Source organism: Podospora pseudocomata (genome assembly GCF_035222375.1).
Source record: "Podospora pseudocomata strain CBS 415.72m chromosome 1 map unlocalized CBS415.72m_1, whole genome shotgun sequence".
NCBI classification, from domain to species: Eukaryota; Fungi; Ascomycota; class Sordariomycetes; order Sordariales; family Podosporaceae; genus Podospora; species Podospora pseudocomata.
This window is the reverse complement of record NW_026946363.1, coordinates 6358318-6380646: the sequence shown is the minus strand read 5'-3', so window position 1 is coordinate 6380646 and position 22329 is coordinate 6358318. Positions and strand designations below refer to the sequence as shown.

At 52.9% G+C, this 22329-nt stretch overlaps 5 protein-coding genes across 5 annotated transcripts; 3 read left to right on the top strand and 2 right to left on the bottom strand.

Moving 5' to 3' along the window:
* Positions 1–19: 19 nt before the first annotated feature.
* Positions 20–1151, bottom strand: lsm7 (U6 snRNP-associated protein Lsm7). The gene is given in 5 exon segments (XM_062886520.1): positions 20–58; positions 82–190; positions 202–562; positions 628–699; positions 762–1151. The coding sequence occupies 3 exon segments, from the start codon at positions 1003–1005 to the stop codon at positions 426–428; spliced, it is 453 nt and encodes a 150-aa protein (XP_062749611.1). The 5' UTR covers positions 1006–1151; the 3' UTR covers positions 20–58; positions 82–190; positions 202–425.
* A 1559-nt stretch (positions 1152–2710) lies between these two features.
* QC762_120825 (uncharacterized protein) lies at positions 2711–4288 on the bottom strand (the record flags this gene model as incomplete). Its single annotated transcript, XM_062886519.1, has 3 exons — positions 2711–3274; positions 3347–3903; positions 3940–4288. 3 exons carry the CDS (start codon positions 4286–4288, stop codon positions 2711–2713), a joined length of 1470 nt encoding a protein of 489 aa, XP_062749610.1.
* A 3018-nt stretch (positions 4289–7306) lies between these two features.
* Positions 7307–10138, top strand: QC762_120820 (uncharacterized protein; the record flags this gene model as incomplete). Its single annotated transcript, XM_062886518.1, has 3 exons — positions 7307–8564; positions 8621–9003; positions 9068–10138. The coding sequence occupies 3 exons, from the start codon at positions 7307–7309 to the stop codon at positions 10136–10138; spliced, it is 2712 nt and encodes a 903-aa protein (XP_062749609.1).
* Positions 10139–18474: 8336 nt separating this feature from the next.
* pfa5 (Palmitoyltransferase pfa5) lies at positions 18475–19981 on the top strand (the record flags this gene model as incomplete). Its single annotated transcript, XM_062886517.1, has 3 exons — positions 18475–18576; positions 18681–19104; positions 19161–19981. The coding sequence occupies 3 exons, from the start codon at positions 18475–18477 to the stop codon at positions 19826–19828; spliced, it is 1194 nt and encodes a 397-aa protein (XP_062749608.1). The 3' UTR covers positions 19829–19981.
* A 278-nt stretch (positions 19982–20259) lies between these two features.
* On the top strand, positions 20260–21402 carry QC762_0021030 (uncharacterized protein; the record flags this gene model as incomplete). Its single annotated transcript, XM_062883074.1, has 2 exons — positions 20260–21049; positions 21181–21402. Exons 1-2 carry the CDS (start codon positions 21020–21022, stop codon positions 21400–21402), a joined length of 252 nt encoding a protein of 83 aa, XP_062749607.1. The 5' UTR covers positions 20260–21019.
* Between the last annotated feature and the right edge of the window lie 927 nt (positions 21403–22329).

Sequence of the window (22329 nt, the reverse complement as noted above, 5' to 3'; positions counted from 1 at the left end):
TGTCATTTTCTTATGATGAAGAAACAAAATTGAAAAGTTTATATCTTATGCTGCTGCCCACTCGCTTGGCGAATCAGGCTCGAAGCTGTGGTGTTGAAGATTAAATGGTATTGCTGTGCTTTTCATAGCCAACCATCTCGAAGATGATTCTGTTCCTCTGTTCCTTTGGTGCTGATGGTATGGTGTGGGACTTCATCACACCCACATCACACCCGCATCAACGTCAAGTACTTGGTTCCCTGGGTATCTCTCCCTTGTCAATTTTCCGCTGTCAAAGCACTTACGGGTCTCGCCTCCCATGTTCCATTCGACCGTCGAAGATGAATTCTAAACCTGTTTTGCCGCACCTTAGTCCCTATCAATATTGCTATGCCAGGGACATTATTGACGACACACGCTTTCTTTCCCCCTCTTCGTCATGCATCTCAATCCTCCATCTCCTCCTGCTGCAAGAACGGGTTGGCTATCACCTCGCTGCCGTCCACGGGAGAAATAACAACCAGAAGGGTGCCGCGTACCACCACGAGACCAAGCGATCGCGTAGTTTCGTTGCCTTCGTCATCTGTTTCCCTCATGTTAGCCCCCCTTTCGCTGACCCCCAGCACGCCAACCCGCAAACAAACGTACCTCTGACCGCCTCCTGAACCTCATCCAGCACCAAATTCATCAACGCATCATACCCCTTTAGCGTACCCGTCACTTGTACATTCCTCCATGTCAGCACCTGCTTACCATTTTCCCCAAGTTTGAGAACAACCTACCCTCCCGTCCGCCATTAAACTTGACCGTAATCCTCTTGTCCATGTACTTCTTCAGGTCAAGAATATTCTCCTTCTTGGGACGCTCCGTCTGCTCCCCGGACCCGCCTTGGTGTTGGTGTCCCTGCTGGTTCTGGTGACCCCCGCGACCGCCGCCCCGATTACCGCCGCCGCGATGAGGACCTCCCCTGCCTCCTCCGCTTCCTCCTCTGTGACCGCCTCGGGGCTGGTAGGGTCTTTCGCTCATGATTGGGATCTGTTTTCTGTCTCTTTGTTGTCGTCTTCGATGAGAGGGAGGGGGAACTTGATCGGGGATCGTGGGGTGGGTTATGTTCGTCAAGGTCGTGGTGGGTTTCGAGACAGGTGGGATGGTCAAGTACTGGTTTGGTGGGGCTGGAAGCTCCAAGCTCTCTCTGGTTGTGGATGGCAAAGCAGTCAACAGTCAACAACCCCAACCCCCAAATTCCAAAAAGAGTCAAAAAAGGTCGTTAAAAGTGGAGCCTTTTCCTCCCTGCCTAACCCCGGCGATTCTTTTTGGGTCGTGGCAGGGGTGGCAGGTGGGCTTTCCCGCTTGTGGCTAGTGAAGCTGCAGGGGCGCACGGGGCAGGGATTGGAGTTTGAAGATGTGCGTGGTCAAAGCTTTGGGTCTGTTTTTGACGACGAGGGGGAGGGGGGAGGGGGCGTTTTTATATTATTTTTTTATTTTTATTTTTTTTTATTTTATTTTTTTAGCTTGGATTACTCAGTTTTTGTGAAACAAGCTGGCTGGTCAGCACATAGATGATGGCCGCTAACTTGGAGCTTGCTTACTTCAGGCACGTCACAGTATAAGAAACAAAGTGACTTGACAGTACAAACAGGAGCCAAGCTAATATTATAAAGGCATTAAACAAGGAGTTAAAATAGGGTTAAGCACCGTAGTACTATATATAAAGCTTAATATCTATACTGATTTTTATTTTGGATCTAATCCTATAATGTTTTCTAAGTTCAAGTTTTATTTATATTTTTTGTATTTATTTTGAATATACTTTAAATCAATTCTGAATTTGTCACAGTTAACCCAACGGCAGGTCGCGCAGTATGTGGGGCGCAGGACGTCCCCAGCCAATCATTAGGAAAGTCAGGAGACAGCCAATAGGGGCCGGCCAGAAGTGCTATGGCGCCAAGACCCACGAGCACTCTGCAGGATGCAAGATGCTCGGGGTGATCGAAGGCATAGCACGACGAGCACTTTACAGGATGCAATGTGCTAGGAGTGATCGGGGCCATAGCAGGGTGAGCACTTCGGGGTCTCAAGGTCTATATATACGGAGGAACCGGCTGGTGTAGATAGACAGTTCCGCGGTATGCAATACAAGTCACAATCGTTGGTATTCAGACTATTGTGATTGAGACAAGCCATTGTTGTACACTGTTTAGCTGTACCGAACCAGGATTGTTCAGAAGTGCCTTCAACCAGTATCCCTTTCAGAGGTTCTGGATAGGGGTTCGTCACACCACCCCCCCATCAACCACTCTGTTTCGGCACTCTTTTTCAGGCGATTCTTATCCCCTGATAGGCTTCTAAAACCAGCCAAGACTCCTTCAAAGATAAGCAACGCACTTGCTCTTCCAAACTTCCCCACCAACCTTTGAGACATCTAACCACATTCTAAAGAATGTTCAGCACAACCCAAACGCTATTCAACACCTCCTCACAATTAGTTATCATTCTTCGCTAATCCATTCTACCCAGTCATATCAAAAAGTGCATGACTACAAACCAAATAAATCCGCTGAGTGTCCCATAACCCTATCCTCAATTCTCTTTACAGTGTCCCGCTGTCCAGATGTCTCAACGCTTGTTAGAGATGTGCCCTTCTCGTCATCCCCCTCGTAACCCTCATCCTTACTCGAGACCAACTATTCAAAAAGTCCCGTGTCAGCACAATCCTTCCCTTCACCGCACCCTAGAGACTGCTTACCAGTGGCGGAAGCCCAGGCGGCCCGGCCTCAGCCAAAACACTGGTAATAGATGGCATAGGAGGAGCCCGCTGCCCTCGACGAACCGGCTGAGCAAGCCCATGCCTAGGAGCCGGCGGAGGTCGTCTCGATCCTCCCGCCTCGCTATCACCTGGAACAACAACCCCCTTCTCCTCCCCCTGATCCTTCTTCTCAATAGGCGGTCCCGCATAGTCGTCGTACGTCTCGATCGGCCGGCTTCGGTACCGCTCCGTAAACGTAGTGCTGGGGTAGTAATCAAATCCAGTGCCGGTAATAGGTATCTTTTCCTTGACTTGGGGCAGTGGCTGGATTACTTGAGGCTTGTTACGCGTTCCTGGGGGGTTGTAGTCGCCAGTCTTGCAGAGGTTCCGGTCATACTTTGGCCATGGTTCTCCGACAGTATTCACCGCGGGTTCAGAACCCTTCACCGGTGGTGCTCTACTGATGGCATCGGGATGACCAGCCGCAGTTCGACGAATCTCACGCTTGCCGGCCTCCCGGGCGGCAGCAGCTTTGAACCCCCACTTGCGCTAGTCAGTGGGAGATGCTTCCTCCCTCAGCCCTGCGTTGAAACGAGCGAGGGTAGCTGGAGGGGGGGTCACGGGGCTCTCGGTACCGGCGGGCTGTCTAGAGGTAGTCATCTCGTAGGTCTCGCTGGACGTTGGCGGCTTTGCAACAGGCGCACTGCCTGTTGCAGTAGACGTTCCGGCGAGCGTACTTTGTCGTCTCGGGGCCCCTGTCTGGCTTCCCGTAGCTTCAAGTTCCCCTATTCTAGACGTCCGTGCCTTCTTCAAAGAGCCTTTTATGAAATTCTGGAAAGCTTTCCATCCCTTCTTCCGTCGCCCATCATCACCCTCTCCGGCGCCACCACGAAGCCGACCGGGTCCGTAGCTCGGCGCCGTGTTTTGTTGCCACCAGGTCTCTGCAGTGGTACTGGGATTGATACTGGGATAAGCCTGGGCAGCGACATCCCGAATGCTTGTATCAATGGGATGAGACGGCAGTTGGTTAGAAGAAGCTCGATGTCGACTGCTTCGCTGAGGTACCCCTAATATTTGCGGTCCACTTGACGAGCGGCTGACAGCAATGTTGGGCAGAGAGCGTGAACGCCTTCGCGGTTGAAAAGGGTCTCCGCTGTTTCCAGTGGTCCCAGTAGTCCCAGTGGTCTTAGTGGTCCCAGTCGTCCCAGTCGTCCCAGTCGTCCCAGTCGTCCCAGTTGTTTCAACTGTCACAGTAATCTCAGTTCTCACAATAATTCTAGATTCGCCAGCCGTTCCTGTATTTCCGGCTGTCCCAGGAGTTGCCGTCGTTCCAAGAGCTCTTGTCACCTCAGTTGTTCCTGTAGCTCCGAGTTTTCCTGACGCTCCAGTTGTTCCAGCCGTGTTGCTATCTGTATCTTCTTCTGGATCGGCAGCAGCTCGGAGTCCTTGGACAGGTTGCCTGGTCACAAACGCCTTCAACCACCTGGCCCCACTCTTCGTTTTCTCCCATGTCCTTCTCCGGCGCCCACCACCCCCTCCCGCGCCACCACGAAGCTCTCCCATGAAGAAATCAGCATCCCTGTTGTCTTGAAGCAAACCTTTCGAAGAAAGTGAGAGATGTTGTGTCCAAAAGAGCAGGTCTACTGATGATGGCGAACGACGTTCTGAATCAAAGGAAGCATCCGGTGAAGATGGTGGCGTGCCTGTTGATGATGGTGTCTATCCCTCAGCATCGGATTCACTTGGACATTTGAGAGTGTACACAGTCGTTTCGGAGTGCCACGTGCCGTCTGCGGCTTTCCTGAGAGGACCTGGTTGATTTTTCGGGTAGGGAAACCGCGCGTGTCTAGAAGGATTGGGTCTGTTGGACGGTTCATCTCTAGTAGTATCTGGGGTATCGTCTCGGTTGGTTGCTGGAGTACTGCCCCAACTGTCCTCTCCGTGCGTTGGTATCGACGAAAAAGAGTCCAGCATTCTGCGACGAAGTCAAATCAGTGGCGCGAAAACACGACGTGGGACAGCAAACGGGTCTCACATCTGTGGATCGAGGCTCGTGGCCCCTTCCAGATCTTCGCCATGCATCCTGTACCAGAAACGAGGCGTGGCCGTCTCTCAAGGCTGTCGAAAACGATGGATCGAAGAAGAGATAGAGTGTTCTCAACAGACAACAGCCGGCTAACATAAAGCCCTATGGAATGTTCAACGAATGACTGCTCTCGCGTGTGGTTAATGATGAGTACAGGAGGAAATCGTCATCGGAGTGCTAAATGGAGCACCAGATGCCGGCTTCGAAGGTTCGGTTCCCCGATTGTCAGGAGCTCCTACCGGAAAGAAAGCAGGCACTCTGTTATCCAGCCAGGCCGGTTCTACCCTCTCGTATGAGCAAGATACACATGGATGCTAGTTAGTTTCCCCGACCTTGGTGTCCACACTGGTGCGAATACCACTCTCTGCACATGCCTCGACACTGGGTCTCACCTACCCCGTTTTGAGATTCGCTGCCAGATGAAACCGAATCGTCTCATCGCCAGACCGGTGAGGTGTTTTCACTACTGTTGACAGACCCCCGAGGATTACTTGCCAATGGGCCACAAAGGTTAGACAGCCAGCATTGCAACATACCTAGCCAAGAGGCAGAAAAACAGGTCGCTACTTGACACCCGGGCGAAATGGCAAAGCTGTCAAAAGATACCTGGATCTGTCGATTGCCGTGAATGAGACGGCCTCTCGAACTGTCGATATCCCATCTCGGAGATACATTGTCCCATGGGGGCTAGCATGGATCTTCTTGACGGAATGCTGGTGGCGCTGCTGAGGGGCAGTGGTTGTGATATCTACCTGTCCAAAATAGCAACACCAGCATCTGGCAAACAAACTTGAGAGGCTCAAGGTCTACCGTCTGAGTTTGTGATACATCTCCAAAGTGTGCTGCTACCGAACTGACATTGGCTGGAAATCCGAAGTGTGTAGAAGTAAGATGTCTCTGCTTCTGTCGATCCAAGGTGCGGTCGAATGGAAGTAACCGCCACATTGGGCTTGGAACGTCGTGGTCCCCAAAGAATCGACATCTGTCCTGCCGCCCAAACCCCTCGTCACAGATCCAAGAGTGCAGCCGGTTTGGCTTGATGTCCCCCACACACTGGACGATAGCTTCTCGGGTGCCGATGCCGAGACCGCCAAAAACATCTCTTTCAGCTCTTGACGGGATGAAACCACAAAAAGCAATTCCACTTCTCGTTTCCATTTCTAGAGCTGGGAAAGATAGGCAAAAGGCCAGGTCTGAGCACACTGCACTGATATGCCTCGCAACCCATCTGTTTTTATTTCCGTGCCATTCCGGATCAGCCCTCGACCTCTGACAAAGAAGATAGACGCCCCCTCCGCCGGCTGCCGTGTTCATTCACACAAAGTAAATAGTCTACCCGTATGTCCACCCCGGCCCTCGTACCAGGCATCTGGACGTCTCGAGGGGCTTGGAATGTAAATAGGCTCAACGCTAGCTTTCCCACGACGCACGATGCGCCGTCTCGGGTGGTACCAAGACGAAGCCCAGGACAGAACCTGGGATGTTTGCAGGAGACAGCCCGGGAAGCTAGACCAAGTACGTAGCAAGGAGGAACAAGCAAGACGGTACAGGCCCAACCAGGCGCCGAGAATGTCACGAGATAATGACGGCTGAGGAGATCGGTCCAGACCTTCAACCTTTTTGCTTGTGCTTACATCTGGAGGTTCGTGGAATATGGCTTGAATGTGCAATCAGACAGATGTCGGATGTCAGATATCTATCTGGTATCTCAGAGACAAGGTGTACGGTGAGAAAGAAGGTCGGTAGTCCCGGGACGGATAGGGATAGGGCAAGGAGACAAGGTGTCAACCTAGGGTAAGGTACGTGAGGTGAGGTAGGCCGGCCGGAGGTGGTGGTCCATCCACACACAGTCCACTCAACAGACCCCCCCTCTCCAGCCTCTCCCTTAAATACCTTTTTGGTTCCCGCCCCCCGGCGACCAATCCAAGACCGTCTTCTTCCCTTTCTCTTCCTCCACAACGCAACAACACTCGACCGCGCTTCTCTCCGCAAAACCACCCCTGCCCCTGGACGGTCGAATGCCTCGTTGTTTTTTTTTTGAAGCCTTTTGCGCACCCTCTCTTCTTTTCTTTCTAGAATACAGCTTCTTCACACTCTCGACGCGTTACTTTTGCAATTGGTCTTTTCCTGGCGCTCGGCTCTCTCTACGGAACCCCAAGTTTCTGCAACCAGGAATTTGCCCCCGGATTCCCCGTCGTGCAACCCCCCTGAGAGAACAGGTCTTTGAAGGACCCCTCGCGTGTGTCGCCCTCTGTTTTCGGCTGCATTGCTCGGATTGGACCTTGCGTCCACGCCGCGTCTACTGGACCTCGTTGCGTGGGCCTCTCAGCTCAGGCCGCCTCGCCGAGACGCTGACTCGCCTACGCCGGTGCAATTGGCACGTCTTGCAGACGCGTTTGCAACTTGCATCCGGAGTTTCTCACCACTTCAGCAACGTTGCAGCTGCCTCTTCGCCAGCATTTTGTCGCGTTCTCTGGCGAGTTGCACCCCCCTCAATGGCGACAGATATGGCTGTAACCCTAGCGACCGATGTAGCGACATCTTCGATTGCTGCTGGATTCGGATGCGTGATCATGTCCGAGTCCAGCTTCTCGGCCACGCCGACGGACGATTCTTCCAATGCCGCTTCTCTGAGCTCGACACCGCCCACCACGTGTACTCCGGACAGCATGTCTCTGGCTTCCGAACCCGACGCCACCAAGCCGGCAAGCATGGCCGACGCGACGATCGAAGCTGTCATTCCTATTCTCGAACATGAAGCTGCCGCCGACGATAACCAGCAGCAGCAGCAGCAGCAGCAGCCAGGCGAACTGAGCCCGGTGGGACAGGCCATAGTGGTGGCCGAACCGCTCCCTTCGACCGAGTCCCTGCCCACTGGTCGCCCACGACGCGCCCGTGCCAGTTTACCGGTCTACAATTTGTCGCAGTTGAGTGGCACCGACAAGCGAAGGCGACGCGTCGCGGGGCAAGGTGTGCAAGAAAACCGGCGCAGGACTATTGCAGGGGACGCCGGTAGCGAGGCGGATGCAAACAGGTCGACAGGCATTGACGTGCTGGCGCTCAGCGGCTCCGTCTCGGGCACCAACACCCCCAAAGGTGCTAGAATCTCTTCGAAAACGAAACCGATCCCGGTCCAGGCGCCGATTGTCACCCGAAGGGCTACGCGTCAGTCCGGCGCGCCTGTCGAGACTTTGGCCACGAAGGTGGCGGCATTGGGGAGAAAGGGCAGAAAGTCGGCCCAGAGCTTGGGGCGCATTTCGCGCGAGCTGATGCGCCTGCAGGATACCAACGAGTTTGCGCATATTGACACCCGGCCGGTCAAGTACACGGTCTGGAGCAATGGCAAGTATGTGGACGTGGATCCCGCCGCTGAGCCGCCGCGCAAGAAAACCAAGGTGGACGAGAAACCCAAGACCGAGACGAGCAAGGAGCGCGCGACCACGGAGCCGTCCGAGCCCGTCCGGCCTCCCGTCAAGCAGCGTCGCGTCAAGCAATGGCACAGGAAGGGCCTGTACGCAGGACAAGAAACACCCACCGATATCACCCAGGGCTTGACAACCCAGGAGAAGAAGCAGCTGGCTCAGATCCCAGAGCTTTTGAAGCCCGTCAAGGCCAACAAGACGCTTCCTCTGCCCATGTACAACGGCCTCCGCATGCTCATCCACGGGCGCGACTTCAAATTGCCCTTTGATGTGTGCAACCCCCTTCCTCCAGGGCAACCAAAGCCACCGGCGTACCGGACCATCGCGAAGAGTAAGCTTGCCCTGCGCATCCGACTGTACTGTGCAACCGTCTAACAAAGCTCGCAGATCGGTTTGTTGGCGATGCGGCGGCGTACTGGAAAAAGTCGCCCCATTTCGAGGATTTCTCGTCCAAATGCGTCTGCAAGCCCGAAGATGGCTGCGCCGAGGATTGCCAGAACCGCATCATGCTCTACGAGTGTGACGACACCAACTGCAACGCCGGCAGAGAATTCTGTCAAAACCGAGCCTTCCAAGATCTCCAGGAGAGAACCAAGAAGGGCGGCCGGTTCCGCGTAGGTGTCGAGGTTCTCAAGACCTCGGATCGTGGCTACGGCGTCCGGAGCACCAGGTGCTTTGAGCCCAACCAGATCATCATGGAGTACACTGGTGAGATCATCACCGAGGAGGAGTGCGAGCGTCGGATGAACGAAAAGTACAAGGACAACGAGGTGAGTCTCCTGCGCGGTCTGTCTGGTGTGCGTGCTGCGTGCCGGGAGCTGATTCGGTCGGCAGTGCTACTATCTCATGTCGTTCGACCAAAACATGATCATTGATGCTACTACTGGCAGCATGGCTCGGTTCGTGAACCACTCGTGCTCACCTAACTGCCGGATGATAAAATGGATCGTCTCGGGCCAGCCCCGCATGGCTCTCTTTGCCGGCGACAAGCCCATCATGACGGGCGATGAGCTCACGTACGACTACAACTTTGACCCCTTCTCCGCTAAGAACGTGCAGAAGTGCCTGTGTGGTAGCGCGAACTGCAGAGGCGTGCTGGGTCCCAAGCCGAAGGAGGTCAAGCCGCCAAGGCCGCCAAAGCCGGCGAAGCAGGAGAAGAAGACGGCCAGAGGCTCGATCAAGGCCGGCAAGCGGAAGCTCAAGGAGCTCTTGGTCGGAGCCGAGGATGAGGCGAGCGGCGGGAACGCTGCTAAGAAACGCAAGGTTCAAGCTGCGGCCGGGGTGAAGAAAACGCTCACGGCCGCCGCCAAAGGCGCTGCAAAGACCGCGGCTGCCAAAGGAAAAGGTCTTGCAAGGGGCGTTTCCAAGTCGGCTTCTACGGCTATCAAAAGGAGCGTTTCGGGCACAATCTCTCTCGGGGCGAGCGCGCTCAAGTCGTCCACCAAGGGAGCGGGGGTGAAGAAGACGACCACGACAACTCATCGAAAGGTGACGAGCGTGGGTCTGACCAAGACGTTTGGGAAGAGAGGCGTCAAGACCACGACCACGACGAAGATCAAGCTCTCGGCTAAGAGCACGAGCAGCAAGGCTACCATCGTGGCTGCTGGTCCGAAGCCTACCCCCAAGAAACCGGCTGCGGGCGCGAAGGAGTCGACTCCGGCTTCGGCTTCGGCTTCGGCTTCGGCCGCCTCGGCGAGGAAGCGCACACCATCGAGGAAGGCGCTTGAAGCCAGCACCCCCGACGCGGGTAATACCCCTGTCAAGGGCACGTCTGCTTCTTCAGACGCGAAGGCGAAGGTCGCCACGACGACCACGACGACTGCGGCAGTGAAACTCAAGCAGACGAAGATCAAGTTCGTTCCGAAAGCAAACGCTGTTGCTGCTGCTGTTGCTGCTGCTGAGTAGATTCAACACGATTGATGAGAAGAAACTGGGGTGGAGGCGTCACGGGATGTTATGAGAGGGGTATCCAATACTGGGCTTTGGGCTTTGTCTTTGGTTCGGTTTTGGTTTTGGGAGGGGGGGGAGGGGAGCCGGGGGATGGTGCTTTGGAGTTCTTTTCTGTTTCCTCAACAGATGGAATGGTTCGTGGGTTTTTTTTCTCTTCCAAAGTGGGTTTTAACAGTTTGCTCCTTGGGGTCTTCGCATCGATATTTTTATTTATTATATTTTCCTTCTCTTGCTCTTTTTCACTTGGTTTTTGATGTTGTTTCAGGTTTTTTTTTTGTACATATATGTAGAGAGATGGGTTCAAGCGGTGGTGCATGGACTGGGGTGGAAAATGGGGAATAGGGGGGGGGGGGGGTTGGGTAAGTAAGTCGAGGGAGAAACATATGGAGGGTTTGTGAAGGGCTAGTTTTCGATTTATCTTGTTACCCTGTTTCTGAAACCGCTCCTTGCTGCTACATCTGACAACACTATCTTGGGAGTGTGAAGAGGCGAGATGGCGTATTTGGGGAAGCAAGCGGGGGAGCAAACGGGGGAGCAAGTAGTCCACTTTGGGGAGATGAAGATTTTTTATTATTCATATTTGCAGCGGTTCTGTTCTGAATTCACTGGGTTGAGGATGCTGGAGATGAGATGGTATGAGATGAGATGAGATGAGATGAGATGAGATGAGATCGTGCACACCAACAAGCAAATGCGCGTGAACCACCACGCCAAGTGGGACCTCGAATTCCCAGCGCTGCGGGAAGCCCCGTGCAGAAAACAGCCGGTCCGTTCCGAGGTGAATTTGGGATTAAGGTATGTGGGGGCGTTTTCAACTCCGGGAAGTTTTTTGACTTTTTACGTAAGCAGAACGTTGGAGGGGGGTTGCAACGGGCCTTTTTACTGCGTGCCAAGGATGGTGTTTGTCAGGAAAGGTGGGGGGGAGGGGAAGGTCAGGGCTGGGTTAGGGTTGTGAGGTGGAGTTTAGATTGTTTGGGGTGTGTTTGATGTGTTTGGGAAAGAAGGGCATTATGCAAAAGTAAATTCCATCCCTCCGAGTGTGAGGTGTGAAAAGTTTGAGGTGGAGATGGGGACTTTTGGGTTCTACATCATGGCGGAGTTTTTGCTTTCCAGTCTCTTGATTGTTGGTTTGGTCTGTCTACAGGTGCTTTGCTGTTAACACCCCATAAATGCATTTTCCTCGGTGTGCATTTGTCCTCACGGGTGTCACTCCCGGGCCGCAAAACTTGAGCCATGACACCCGGTATTATCATTTTTCTTTCTTGCCGGGCTGTGCGTGTGTGTTTCGTTGGGTGCCGTTCGTTGAGGAGGAAAACAGCACAACCGTGCTCTCAGTCGGTGTTTTTTTAACCCTCAACTCACCGAAGCACACCACCTCATGCCCTCTTTTTGCTGCCCGAGACCGACCCCCTGGCTTCTCGTTTTCGGTTGGCCGTTTTGACACCGAGGCAGATCTCTACACCGACACTGACATAACCTGTGACGAAGTGTGAATTGAGATGCCTGCCCGCCTCGGTTTTGAGGGCGAAAAGATGCATATCCGCATCTATCGTCACGCTCGCTTGTGCCCCATCGCCTCAACGGCTATGCATGACATGTGTGGTCGTCTGTGGTGGGTTTATCTGCTGCTGGCTGTCGGCAAATGGGTTAGGTAGGTGACAGCAAGCAGCGTGGCACAATGCTCGGGTGTTTTTTTCTTTCTTTTTTTTTTCTTTTTCTTCTACAGGTGGACAAGGAGCATGAGTGAGAACGACACACCGAAAAGCTGGAAATTCGGCAAGATTTCCGTGTTGGTCTTGACCCACTGATTTGCCCCGGGCTTTGACGGGAGTTGGTGCCGGCGTGGAGAGGCGGAGCAGCTACCACCAGGTTGGCAACACGGCGATGTGGTGGTGACAGGTGGGGGATCTGAGGTAGTAGTGGGGTCGTTCAGCTCTTAACTAACCTGAGGTTCAACCTGGGCTTCCTGGTTTCGGGATTGGACGCTGCCTGCTACATGAGACTCAAGAAAACAGCATCTGTGAGTGGCCGTGTCGTACGCGGACCCTGGGAATTGAAAAAGGAAGATGCTGGGGTTTCTAGAAGGACAAAAAGTCCTGTGGTTTGTATACAGCCCCTCTGGGTCTCCACATTTGGCCACCGTTGCACGACGACGGGAGTTGGTTGCTGGTGCTAGCGAAGCTCTACCTAGCGAGGTATCAATTTGGTGAGGTGGTATTTCCACTGTTAGAAGAGGATGGGTGAGGAGAAACTCTGCCTCGGTGCCTCAATGGCTCCTCACCTAGAGCTTCAGTTGTCCCTCACCATCAGTGACCCCACCTCCCTAACCGGTGACAGCAGACCGCGGGGACCGGTCGACGGGTCGCGTACCACTATTTGAACGCTCTTTTTAGATGGAGGCAAGAGGCGGGTGGGAAACTTGGAATCCGTGATGCTTTTGGATCTTCCCTGCTTTTGATGACATCCATCGTGACGTCCGCGGACCATGTCTATTTTTTTTCTTTTTTTCGCTGGTCTGTGAGCTTCGCCGTACTGTCTGGGAAAATAGAAACCTGGAGAAAAAGACCCCCAACAAATGCCGGACCAGGACCAAAGGGTTGGGGTTTGGAAAGGATGGATGAGTGGTTGCAAATGCAACACACACACACACACACACACACATACGTCTTCTTCCTGCGTGGTTCCTCGTTGGGTCGTTCTCTGGGTCGTTCTCTGGGTGGGTGTTGTGTTTGTGTTACTTGTATTTCGAGTCACCTCTGTCGGGAACCCCTCATTTGCTGTGTGGTTCGTTCATTCACTGCTCGGGAGCGCAGTGGAAAAAAAGGTGTGGAGGGGTGCATTGCATGACATGGCATAGGGCTGATGCCACGTCCCTTGGAGTTGTACCTCGTGTGTACCAGAAAGTTTCGGGGACGCAATTCGAGATGGTTTTCGAAGGTGGTTGGTGGCGGAGGTGGTTGCCTAAGGCCAGGAGGGCCACTCACAACCCCAAACTTCGCCGAAGGTTGACGTCGTTGGGCGCGCGCCAATCACCGCCAGGCTGATGACAAGCAGGTATGCCAAGCAGCTGCGAGTCAGAGTCATCTACGCGCGCCCTTTCACATGCTCTGGACAAACTAGGATTGGAGTGCAGATGCAAGAGCGAAGACAACAGAATATTCAAGTAGCTCCTTAATCTACATGACGCTCATGATGCCAGAGCTGCGCGTTGCCGAGAAGGACCCTTGCATAAGTTGCACTCACTAAATTGCCTGGGTTGGCAGGTTGCTGCCTCAATGTGCTGTGCATAAACTGGGGTAACGGGTTTTGATTGATTCAACCCAATCTCGGCTGATGGAAGCAAATGCAAGCACTTACGCCATCACCAGCCATCTCGGTATCCAAAGACGGGAACGCACATGGAATGTTGTATCTGCCTGGGCAGGTGGTTTCACGACATCTTGTTGACATGGTCGAAACCCAAGAGGATGTTGCCAGGACATTGACACATCACCAACGGTCGAATTCGCGGCATATGGGCGAGGGAGGAAGAAGTCCACCAAAAGCAATTATCCCTAAAGTCAACTACAACATCTATACTGAATGCCTTCCAAAAGAACCCTGACCCTTTATATCCAACTCCAAGAAAAAACAGTTCATGCTCCTCTAATCCCGATGCGAATGTAATGGCTTGCGCCCTGTGTCTTGTCATCGCTGCGTCACAGATGCTTTCCCAAGGTTGTCGGTCGTCCCAAACTCCAAATCCAATATCACCCCCAACTCCAAAGCGAAAAAGCCTCCCTAACAATGCATTCTTCCTGACTTGTCGTCCCACACCCAGGTTGCGGGGCTCGAAAGCTCATGCATAGGTGCTTAGGGCTTGGGATTGGCGTTATCTACTGCTCTTGATGATTGTGACTGTGCAGTATACGCATCGTGGATGACCACAGCCGGGACAGTAAACGTCGAGTGTGCAGTTCAACGGTCCGTAATTGCAGTTGTCCTGTAGTTGAGTTAGCATGAGCGGAATTATCAGACCGGGAGGTGGCTACTCACACAGTACCATACTGTAGTGGCGGTTCTGCTGCTGCGACCGGGCATGTTGACGATTGCGGATTCGATCAAAATGTGATTGGTGTGTTTGTGTGTGGTATGAATGCTGTAGCTACCAGCTTGAAGACGTCTGGAACGCTTGTTGCAGAGAAACTTTGTAGAGGAGAGCGGTGGTGGTGGTGGTGGTGGTGGTGGTGGTTGTGAGGATGTGATGAACGGAAGGGGATAGAAAACAGAAAGCAGAGATCCTTATATACAGATTTAATCCGAACAACTTGTACAATGAACTTCCATTGCAAGGCAGAGGACGGCAATTACAATTCCTCATTCTCTCGGTGACACAGCAAGTACATCGACCCCTGGCTGCAGATGTACAGCCGTAGTTCCTCTCGCACCGTCGTCAGGCACTGCGTAGGCTCCTGAGGAACTAGCCACTTGGAAAGGAGAAGCGAGCAGGCAAACAGAAATGGCGGCCGTGAAAGGCAAGGCGACGACAGGCAAGTGAGGCATAACAAGGAATGCGAATGAGATGGTCCACTCGGACCTCCCGACACCCGACACCGAAATGCCCATCTTCCGTCGACGACCCCTTGGGTGTTGAAAGACTCATCGGACCTCCTTGCAGCAGACCAGATGTAACCCAGGTCGTGTTGTAACCAGTAAAGAACCGTTCAGCATATCAAAAAATGCATGATGAGGGCATGAGGACCTCATGAAGCGTGAGGTCGCCCCATGGGCGGAGCACGCAAAGCGCTATAGTCGAGGTGTCGCGTCGGTTCGGTGTACCATCCAATGAAGGGAAACAGCAAAGTGAAGACTCATTGCAACATGCAGTCCCTAACCACGGGCAATTCCATACCTCGAGGGTGCCATGCGCAGCATGCAATTCTCTTGTCGAGCCAGCGCCCTGAGTTGTGAGCGCTGGATTGCTTAGCCGCGGTCCTCGAAGCTGTAAGACACCCTGGTCCAGAGAGCGGGTTATGTCGAATTAGGTGCGTGCAAATGGGACGTTTGTGTTGTGTTCATCTGGTTGATGTCTGGCAGTTGGGTAAAACAAAGAAGTGTGTAAGTGACAACCCCACCCCCCTCCCCAATCCAGAGAGCAGAGCCGCATTGCGCCCCCAAAGACTTGGCAAACGCCCGCACCCAATGATCCCCTAACCCTCAACCGCTGCGACATTGCAGTGTCCCACTTATTTCTACACTCGGGGTAGCATTCCTCCAGGCTCGGTGTAATCGAGTTGTTGTGCACTCAATCAGCGAGCCCTGCCGCGCTGACCTTCCTTCCCTCATGACCACCAGTTGTGCCTAACTCTTTATCCCGAACTTCAAGGTTGAGCTCCGGTGGAGCAGTCTTTGCGCTTCCTCGTTCGACCACTGCTTTGCGGGGCATTTTGGTAAGGTAGATAGGTATCCAGGCTTTTGGTGGCTGAGCTTTTTCACTTTCAACCTCTAACCCTAGGCGGGCAGAAGAAGGCCCAGCTTGGCGACAGGTGCAATTCAGGTGGGGTGCCTTGTGTGTGCGTGAAAGTTGAGTCCACGGCTGCCTTGAAAACATGCAGCTGTATTGACTCATGCGGCTCTTTCAATCGACCGACGTGAGAGTGTTGCGGCTATGATCGGTCTCGAATGTCAAGCAGACTCGACGGCGCCGGTGTTGGGTTGGGATCGTATGCGGTGCACCTCAACCATATGCGAGGCTTGGAGCCTCTCAAGGAGGACGAGAAACGGACGGAACCGAGCGTCGAAGGTGCGTCTGGCTAGTCGAATTTCGGGCTAATTCGATTATGCACTTGATGCTTTTCGCGAAGTCGAGGCCGAGGTCGGCTTGCTCGGTGAGACCCTGAAGAAGGTTCGGTGACGAAAGACGAGGCCACGCCAGTCTGCCCACGCCAGCACTTCCAGGACCCCCGACCGAAACGCTCGAGATTGAAAGATCCGACACTGATTGCCGAGTGAGCTTGTCAAAAATAGACCGGAACGAAATACCATCAGAGATGGAACAAAACCAACGAGGGAGTGGGAGGACGTTAAGAGAAAACTGCTCGGTGTGTGATGAAAACGTTGAGCAAGGACGAGACAATCGAGAGGTTGGGAAGAGAGAAGATAACATGAGAATGCTCAAAGGCAGGGAAAGCAAAAGACGGGAGGAAACTGCCTGTCCAACTCTTCTTGGAACCTCGGCATCAGCACCTGATGACCCCGGCGACTGGAGTCCTCCCGCTATCATCATGGCGTAGAATGATTCACCCAACCGACCGTATGACTGCTCAAAACAGAAGCGACAACCTCCTTGGCTGGTCCAACCGTCATTGAACGCCATGTATCCATCCATTCATCCATCCATCCGTCCGTCCATCCATCCACTGCGAACTTGTTGTCCCTGCACAACGCTCATGTCAAATAGCGTATGGCAAAGCATCATGGTTTCTCGTTCCTCGACATCGATCTCCTTCTGCTCTTTGGAGGCTGCTTCTCCATTGACGTTTGGATATATCGGCGCCACGAGGGAGGGTATATGAGGTCTTGACGTCGTCGCGGAGAGTATTCGAGTTGAACGTTGCGTGCATTGGGTGAGCGTGGTCGGTTCACTTCTCCCAGCTCCGGTGGTCACTCTGTGAGACGACCATCGCCGAGGGGAATCCGTGACATTAAGGATTGAGCCCAGAAAATCCTCTCGGGAAAGATGGTGGTCTGAAGGGTTCCATTATATGCTTCCTCCAGGAGCTCAGATGATGAGGCTCTGCCGAGGGTGGGAGGCCGGAGCCATCAAGCAGGTAGGCTCACCACCCACACCATGCCGCCCGTTCTGGGTATATCGGTCAGTGGCGACCTCGTTGTGGCATGCAGTGCCTGACCTTGGCTTGGTGGTGGCATGCTGACTCGACGGGTGGCTTCAGCCAGCCATATCAGCCGCCGTTAGGGAACACCACCGAGTCCCAAAACAAATGAGATGGCGGAAGCATGATGAAATGCCCTTCCAATTTATGTTTTCGGATACCGAATGGAAGCTGATGACCGGCTTCAACCGTACTCGGGCACTGTATTCGAGACATCCACCGTCGGTACACAAATTCCAGACGCCTGCCTAGCCAGAAGATGGTGGGGCATCGACCCATGGTTCACACCACTATCTCATCTGGACTTCGGTTTCAATGAGGGGTTGGATTCAAGCCTTGTAGCCTCCTCAGGCCAAGAAAACTGCGAGGCTGGAATGCCACACCCGATGAGCTGAGGTCGGTCAGGTCATCTTGATGTGACCGCGTATCGGCAAACTGTCTACCGATGAAAAGCTTGGCTGGCTTGATGATCTAAACATCCCAAATGGAAAAGACAAATTCGATGCGTGTGCTTCAAGTCGGGCACCAGCAACCTAAGAGGTTTGATCCACTGATATAGGTAGGTAAGGAACAGCCTATGAACTATTCCTGATCAGCATACGGTTTCACGATTCGTCAGCTATTCCGAGGTATTACCAATTTGTAGGGCACCGCGTATGGATTCGACCTCCAAACCAATGAATCCAGTGAGGTCAAAATGGCAATTTCCATCCGAATGGAATATGCTCCGATGTGCTTGCCATGAACCAAATTGCCATCCTCCTCGTCAACCATTGGCTCGGTGCCAAATACTTGTATTTTCCACGAAATACTCTCCCACATGATTCCTCAGCTCATAAAAATACATCAACAAGTCAACAACGAGAAGCAGGACTTTATATCACGCATGTAACCATCTCTTTCTTCATGAATAGGTATGATATGCTTTGAAGATTGTCCCCATGTGATTGTCCATGCTGTGGAACATGAAGATCCAGGAAGAGGTTAGCGTGCACCTGGGGCCTGGCGATGTTAGTGCATTAAGAACCTGCACGCTGATGGGACCATATCAGGGGGTTTCCCGCTAACAGTTGCTGTCCTGGCCTCCTTTACACCTGTGGGCACGGACGCGCCGTTGCAGGGCCTTAGCGTATGCCCAGAGTAAGATTACCAAGATCCGAGACTATTTAGACAGTTTGTCTGCGCGATCGACCAACGTCATCCCCGTTCGTCCCAACTGTGAGCTTGATCCGACCTCCGACGTCAAACCGATGCCCATTGCCATTATCTAGACGGAACGGTCAGATCCGGGTCCGGGCTCGCCTAACACTCTCGCCTCGATCCTCGTTTCTGTTTCTCTTTGGTTCTCTTTGCCGGCCGCGACTTGGATCGGCGCGTCCTCTGGTCTCACATGTGAGGGTGGGCTGGCGGGAGGACGCAATGGTTGCAGCCAAAACAGCTTCCACACGGTGGCTGGTCCGAATAATTCCATTAATACTGGCCGGTTGTGCTGGCCTTGCAACCTATGTGGTTGTCAAGCGAGTATGCTGTATGTTTGTTTTGTTGAATTTTAATGTTACAGAGCCTCTTTGCTGGCCAGTCGCTAACGTAGTTGATTAGTGGATTATTTCCTACAAACACAGCAGAAAAATGGAGTAGCTGCGGCCTTCCTTACTCTATACTTCGTCTTTCTTCTCTGTATGCTATTGTCATACTTCCGCGTCTTCCTCGAAATACAACACAACCCGGGAGTCACGCCGCTCGGAGAGCGAGCTGTTGTACAAAGAGAGCGGGACAAGGAGCGCAAACGCCAAGGCCGTAAAGCAGAGAGCGATCTCGAAGCAGGCGAACGATACGAGGCCGGTGCCGACAACAATCCCGACAGTCCAGGTCTCGAGCGCTTCTACAGCAAGAATGTTTTTGTGTGTAACACAGACGGCCGGCCTCGGTGGTGCAGCTCTTGCTGCACCTGGAAGGTTGACAGAGCCCATCATTGCAGTGAGCTCGACAGGTGTGTCAAAAAGATGGATCATTACTGTCCGTGGGTAGGCGGAGTTGTCGGTGAAACATGTCAGTGCGAATGAGTCAAATCTGCCTAGAATCAAGTTGCTAATGCAGGACTACAGCTTTCAAGTTCTTTATGCAGTTCACAGGTTACACAGCATTGTATTGTATTGTGGTCATTGTTGCAACGGTCATCTGCCTCAAGTCGAAATTAGACAGCGGACAGGGCGTTGATGGGCTGGTAATAGCTGCTTTGGCAATCAGTGCGTTCTTCGGCCTTTTCACCTTCACAATGACCGCCACGTCGATTCGGTATGCCATTGTCAATCTTACCAACGTCGACTACCTCAAATCGAAGAACATGGTCCACCAATTGGCCATTCGAGTCCCTCGGGGGACACAAGGGACACCGAAATACAGCGTGATCACATACCCGCTACCGAAGCGCTCGGGACCAGGCCATGAGGAAGATCCTCCACGGGACCAGCTAGCAACCCGGACATTTGCCATTGTGAAGACGGAGATGGGCGAAAACCCATGGGATCTGGGACCGTATAGAAATTGGCAGTCAATCATGGGAAACAGCCCCGTTGACTGGCTACTGCCGATCAAGCCATCGCCCTGCGCGGTTTACGAAAACAACGAAAGCTTTTACGAGATGGGGCCCCTGTATGAACAGTTGCGGGAACGATTCGGGCTTCCAGAACTGTCCAGCAGCGAGAAGGGAGAGGTTATAGAGCTGAAACAGCATCGGCATGTAAATGGGACGGACAGCACACGAGGTTCATGATATAGACGGAGATACCCAGGGATTCTTTGTGGGCACTTGCTATCTGGCGCATGTCATTTTATTGGGTTTATACGCATATCGTGCATCCTTGGACGGTACAACGATAGGGTAATTTGATCAGCAGTGGTGTTTATGGAGCGATCAGAAGCCTGCCCAAGTTCAGTTCAAGTTGGGTCCCTCGTGCCTTCCTAGCCGTGGTGAAATGTCATATTGTGGCACCCGAGACCCGCTTCTGCAAAAGGATGGTTGAAACTGCAAGAGCGACCGATGCCTGGTTCGTTGCCGAAAGACCGCAGAGAATCATTGTTTTGTCATCACATCTGCTTATCTCACCCTCAGCTTTTCCCACCTTCTGCGACTGTCAAACGCTGATGCTCGGCGGATCATTCAACACAGACACCGTTCATTCAAGAAATTCTGTCGAGCTCGAGCTGCAAGGAATGGATGCCATGTGTTTCTTGAAAGCTGCCTGATTGCTGATGATGTAGAACAGAAGTAACACCATTATGGGCCGGCCTTACCGTTACGGCACCAATTATCGCCTCATCAGGGGAAGGTAGCATCAAGAGGAAGACCCAGAGTGAACAGCCTCTACAGTGATTCAATCTTCAAAGCCCACAGCATCATTGGGAGAGTAGGGTGACGAGGTGCACCAAGTTAAATATAGAAGCTAACCAACATAGCTCTGAACCAGCCAGAACGCAAAAAAGAGAAAGGGTCTAACAAGATGAAAACGATTTCTTCGCGACACTGCCGCCAACCTCTCAACCAGTTGTGTTGCCATGTCTAATCTTGTCAGATCAACAAAGGGAAGTACATGGGAAAACCAGTTGCCAACTCCCGCCATAGTTATTGGTGACTGAGTAAGTTTTTTCGAAACTCGTGCTTGATGAAGTAACCAAACAACTACTGTTCCCGGTTTACGCTCTCTGTCACTCCTGTTGCGCCGGGATGCAGTCCTCGCAGAAGGCTGGGCGATGTCGACAGACGGCGCACTCCACCTCAGAGTCGAGATTGATAATACTATCGACGTCGTCATTGGCCTTGCACAAACAGCAGTAGACGATATTGCATTGTTCGATGCGAACAGGAGGCATGTAGTAGTCGGCCCTGCGAGGTTTCAGTAACGGCGTTTGAGATTGCACCATGATATCTCACATTTTGACAAGGAAATCCAGAGTTGAGAATTGAATGGTTTCTGTGGAGAAGCTGGGGCGAGAGGTATGTGAAGAGACTTATCACGGTCTTTATTGCTGGCTATGATGGGAGATGTCTGTTACCGAGAGTAGAGCTGACCATTTTCCTGGTCATCAGAGAGTCCTTTTATACACTACCACAATCACCTTGATCAGGCACCTTCATCTGTCACTCCTTCCGTGGTAGACGCAATATCGACACCTCCGGTGGGGGTCAAATCTGTTACATTTCCTCTCCCGGGCGGGAGGTCAGCAGTGACGATAACATCACTCTATGGGCGGTGTGACCCGCTGGACCACAGAGGCTTAGATACTGGTGCCCCTCTGGTACGATACGGCGCTGCCATTCGCCTCAAAAAACCGAGCCCTAAGTGCTAGAAGGTTTAGTTTGAACGTGCAAGGTCAGGGGCTTGGACAACACAAAGCTGGTTTCGACCTGCTTCACGGTTACGACCAAGCTGGATAGCGTCTCCGACAGACCGGATCCCCTGAGGCACCCGGGCAACGGCCCACATGTTGAGGATCAACAACGAGAAGCATGCTTGCCACACATCCGATATTTACCGTTACCGAACTTTGGAAGTGTCAGCTCAGACTGTTGCCAGGATCTTCGATATTGCTGAGGGCAAAGTCAGAAGCTCGTTGGTTCTGCTTCAACATCATGCAGGGACTCGATACCGTGGACAGATTGCCTTCTATGTTCCACAAAAGCAGGTACAAATTACCGAACACTTGCCGGGTTTCCAGGGTCTCGAAATCATAAAAGAAGCGAGCGGCACTGCTGGTGCAAAGTCTTCAAGAATGACATACGCCGCCTGGCAGCCTCGCCTACTGTTGCTTCTAGAACTGCGGCCCCCTTTGCCAACCAGGCCACGACAAAAGAGAAGGGCACGTTGGTTCTAGAGAACAACACAAGAGAGCGTAGTCCACCGGGGCGAAGTCACCAGGCATGTGATAGTTGATGTCAACGCTCCGCCCCTTCAAGGATAGACGAGGGCAGACGTCCAGGCTAAAGCTTCCACCATCACCACTAGTCAACAAGATATATGCACATCCTTCCACGATCATGACGGAGCGGTCACGGGAGGAGCGACTAGAATGCCCTGCACCTTCTGTGCCCACAGCTACCTTCCTCTCCCATTCTCGGATATCGCCGGACTGGGCAAGGGGCGGGCAAGAGATGTCGGAAGGAGGGATATCTCTATGGACAACCGGATTCAGCATTCGAATCAGATCGCCGATCGCGGAGAGGGCCACTGACTGTTCAACTGAGAAGGAGGAGGACGATGCGCAGCCTTGCGAGGT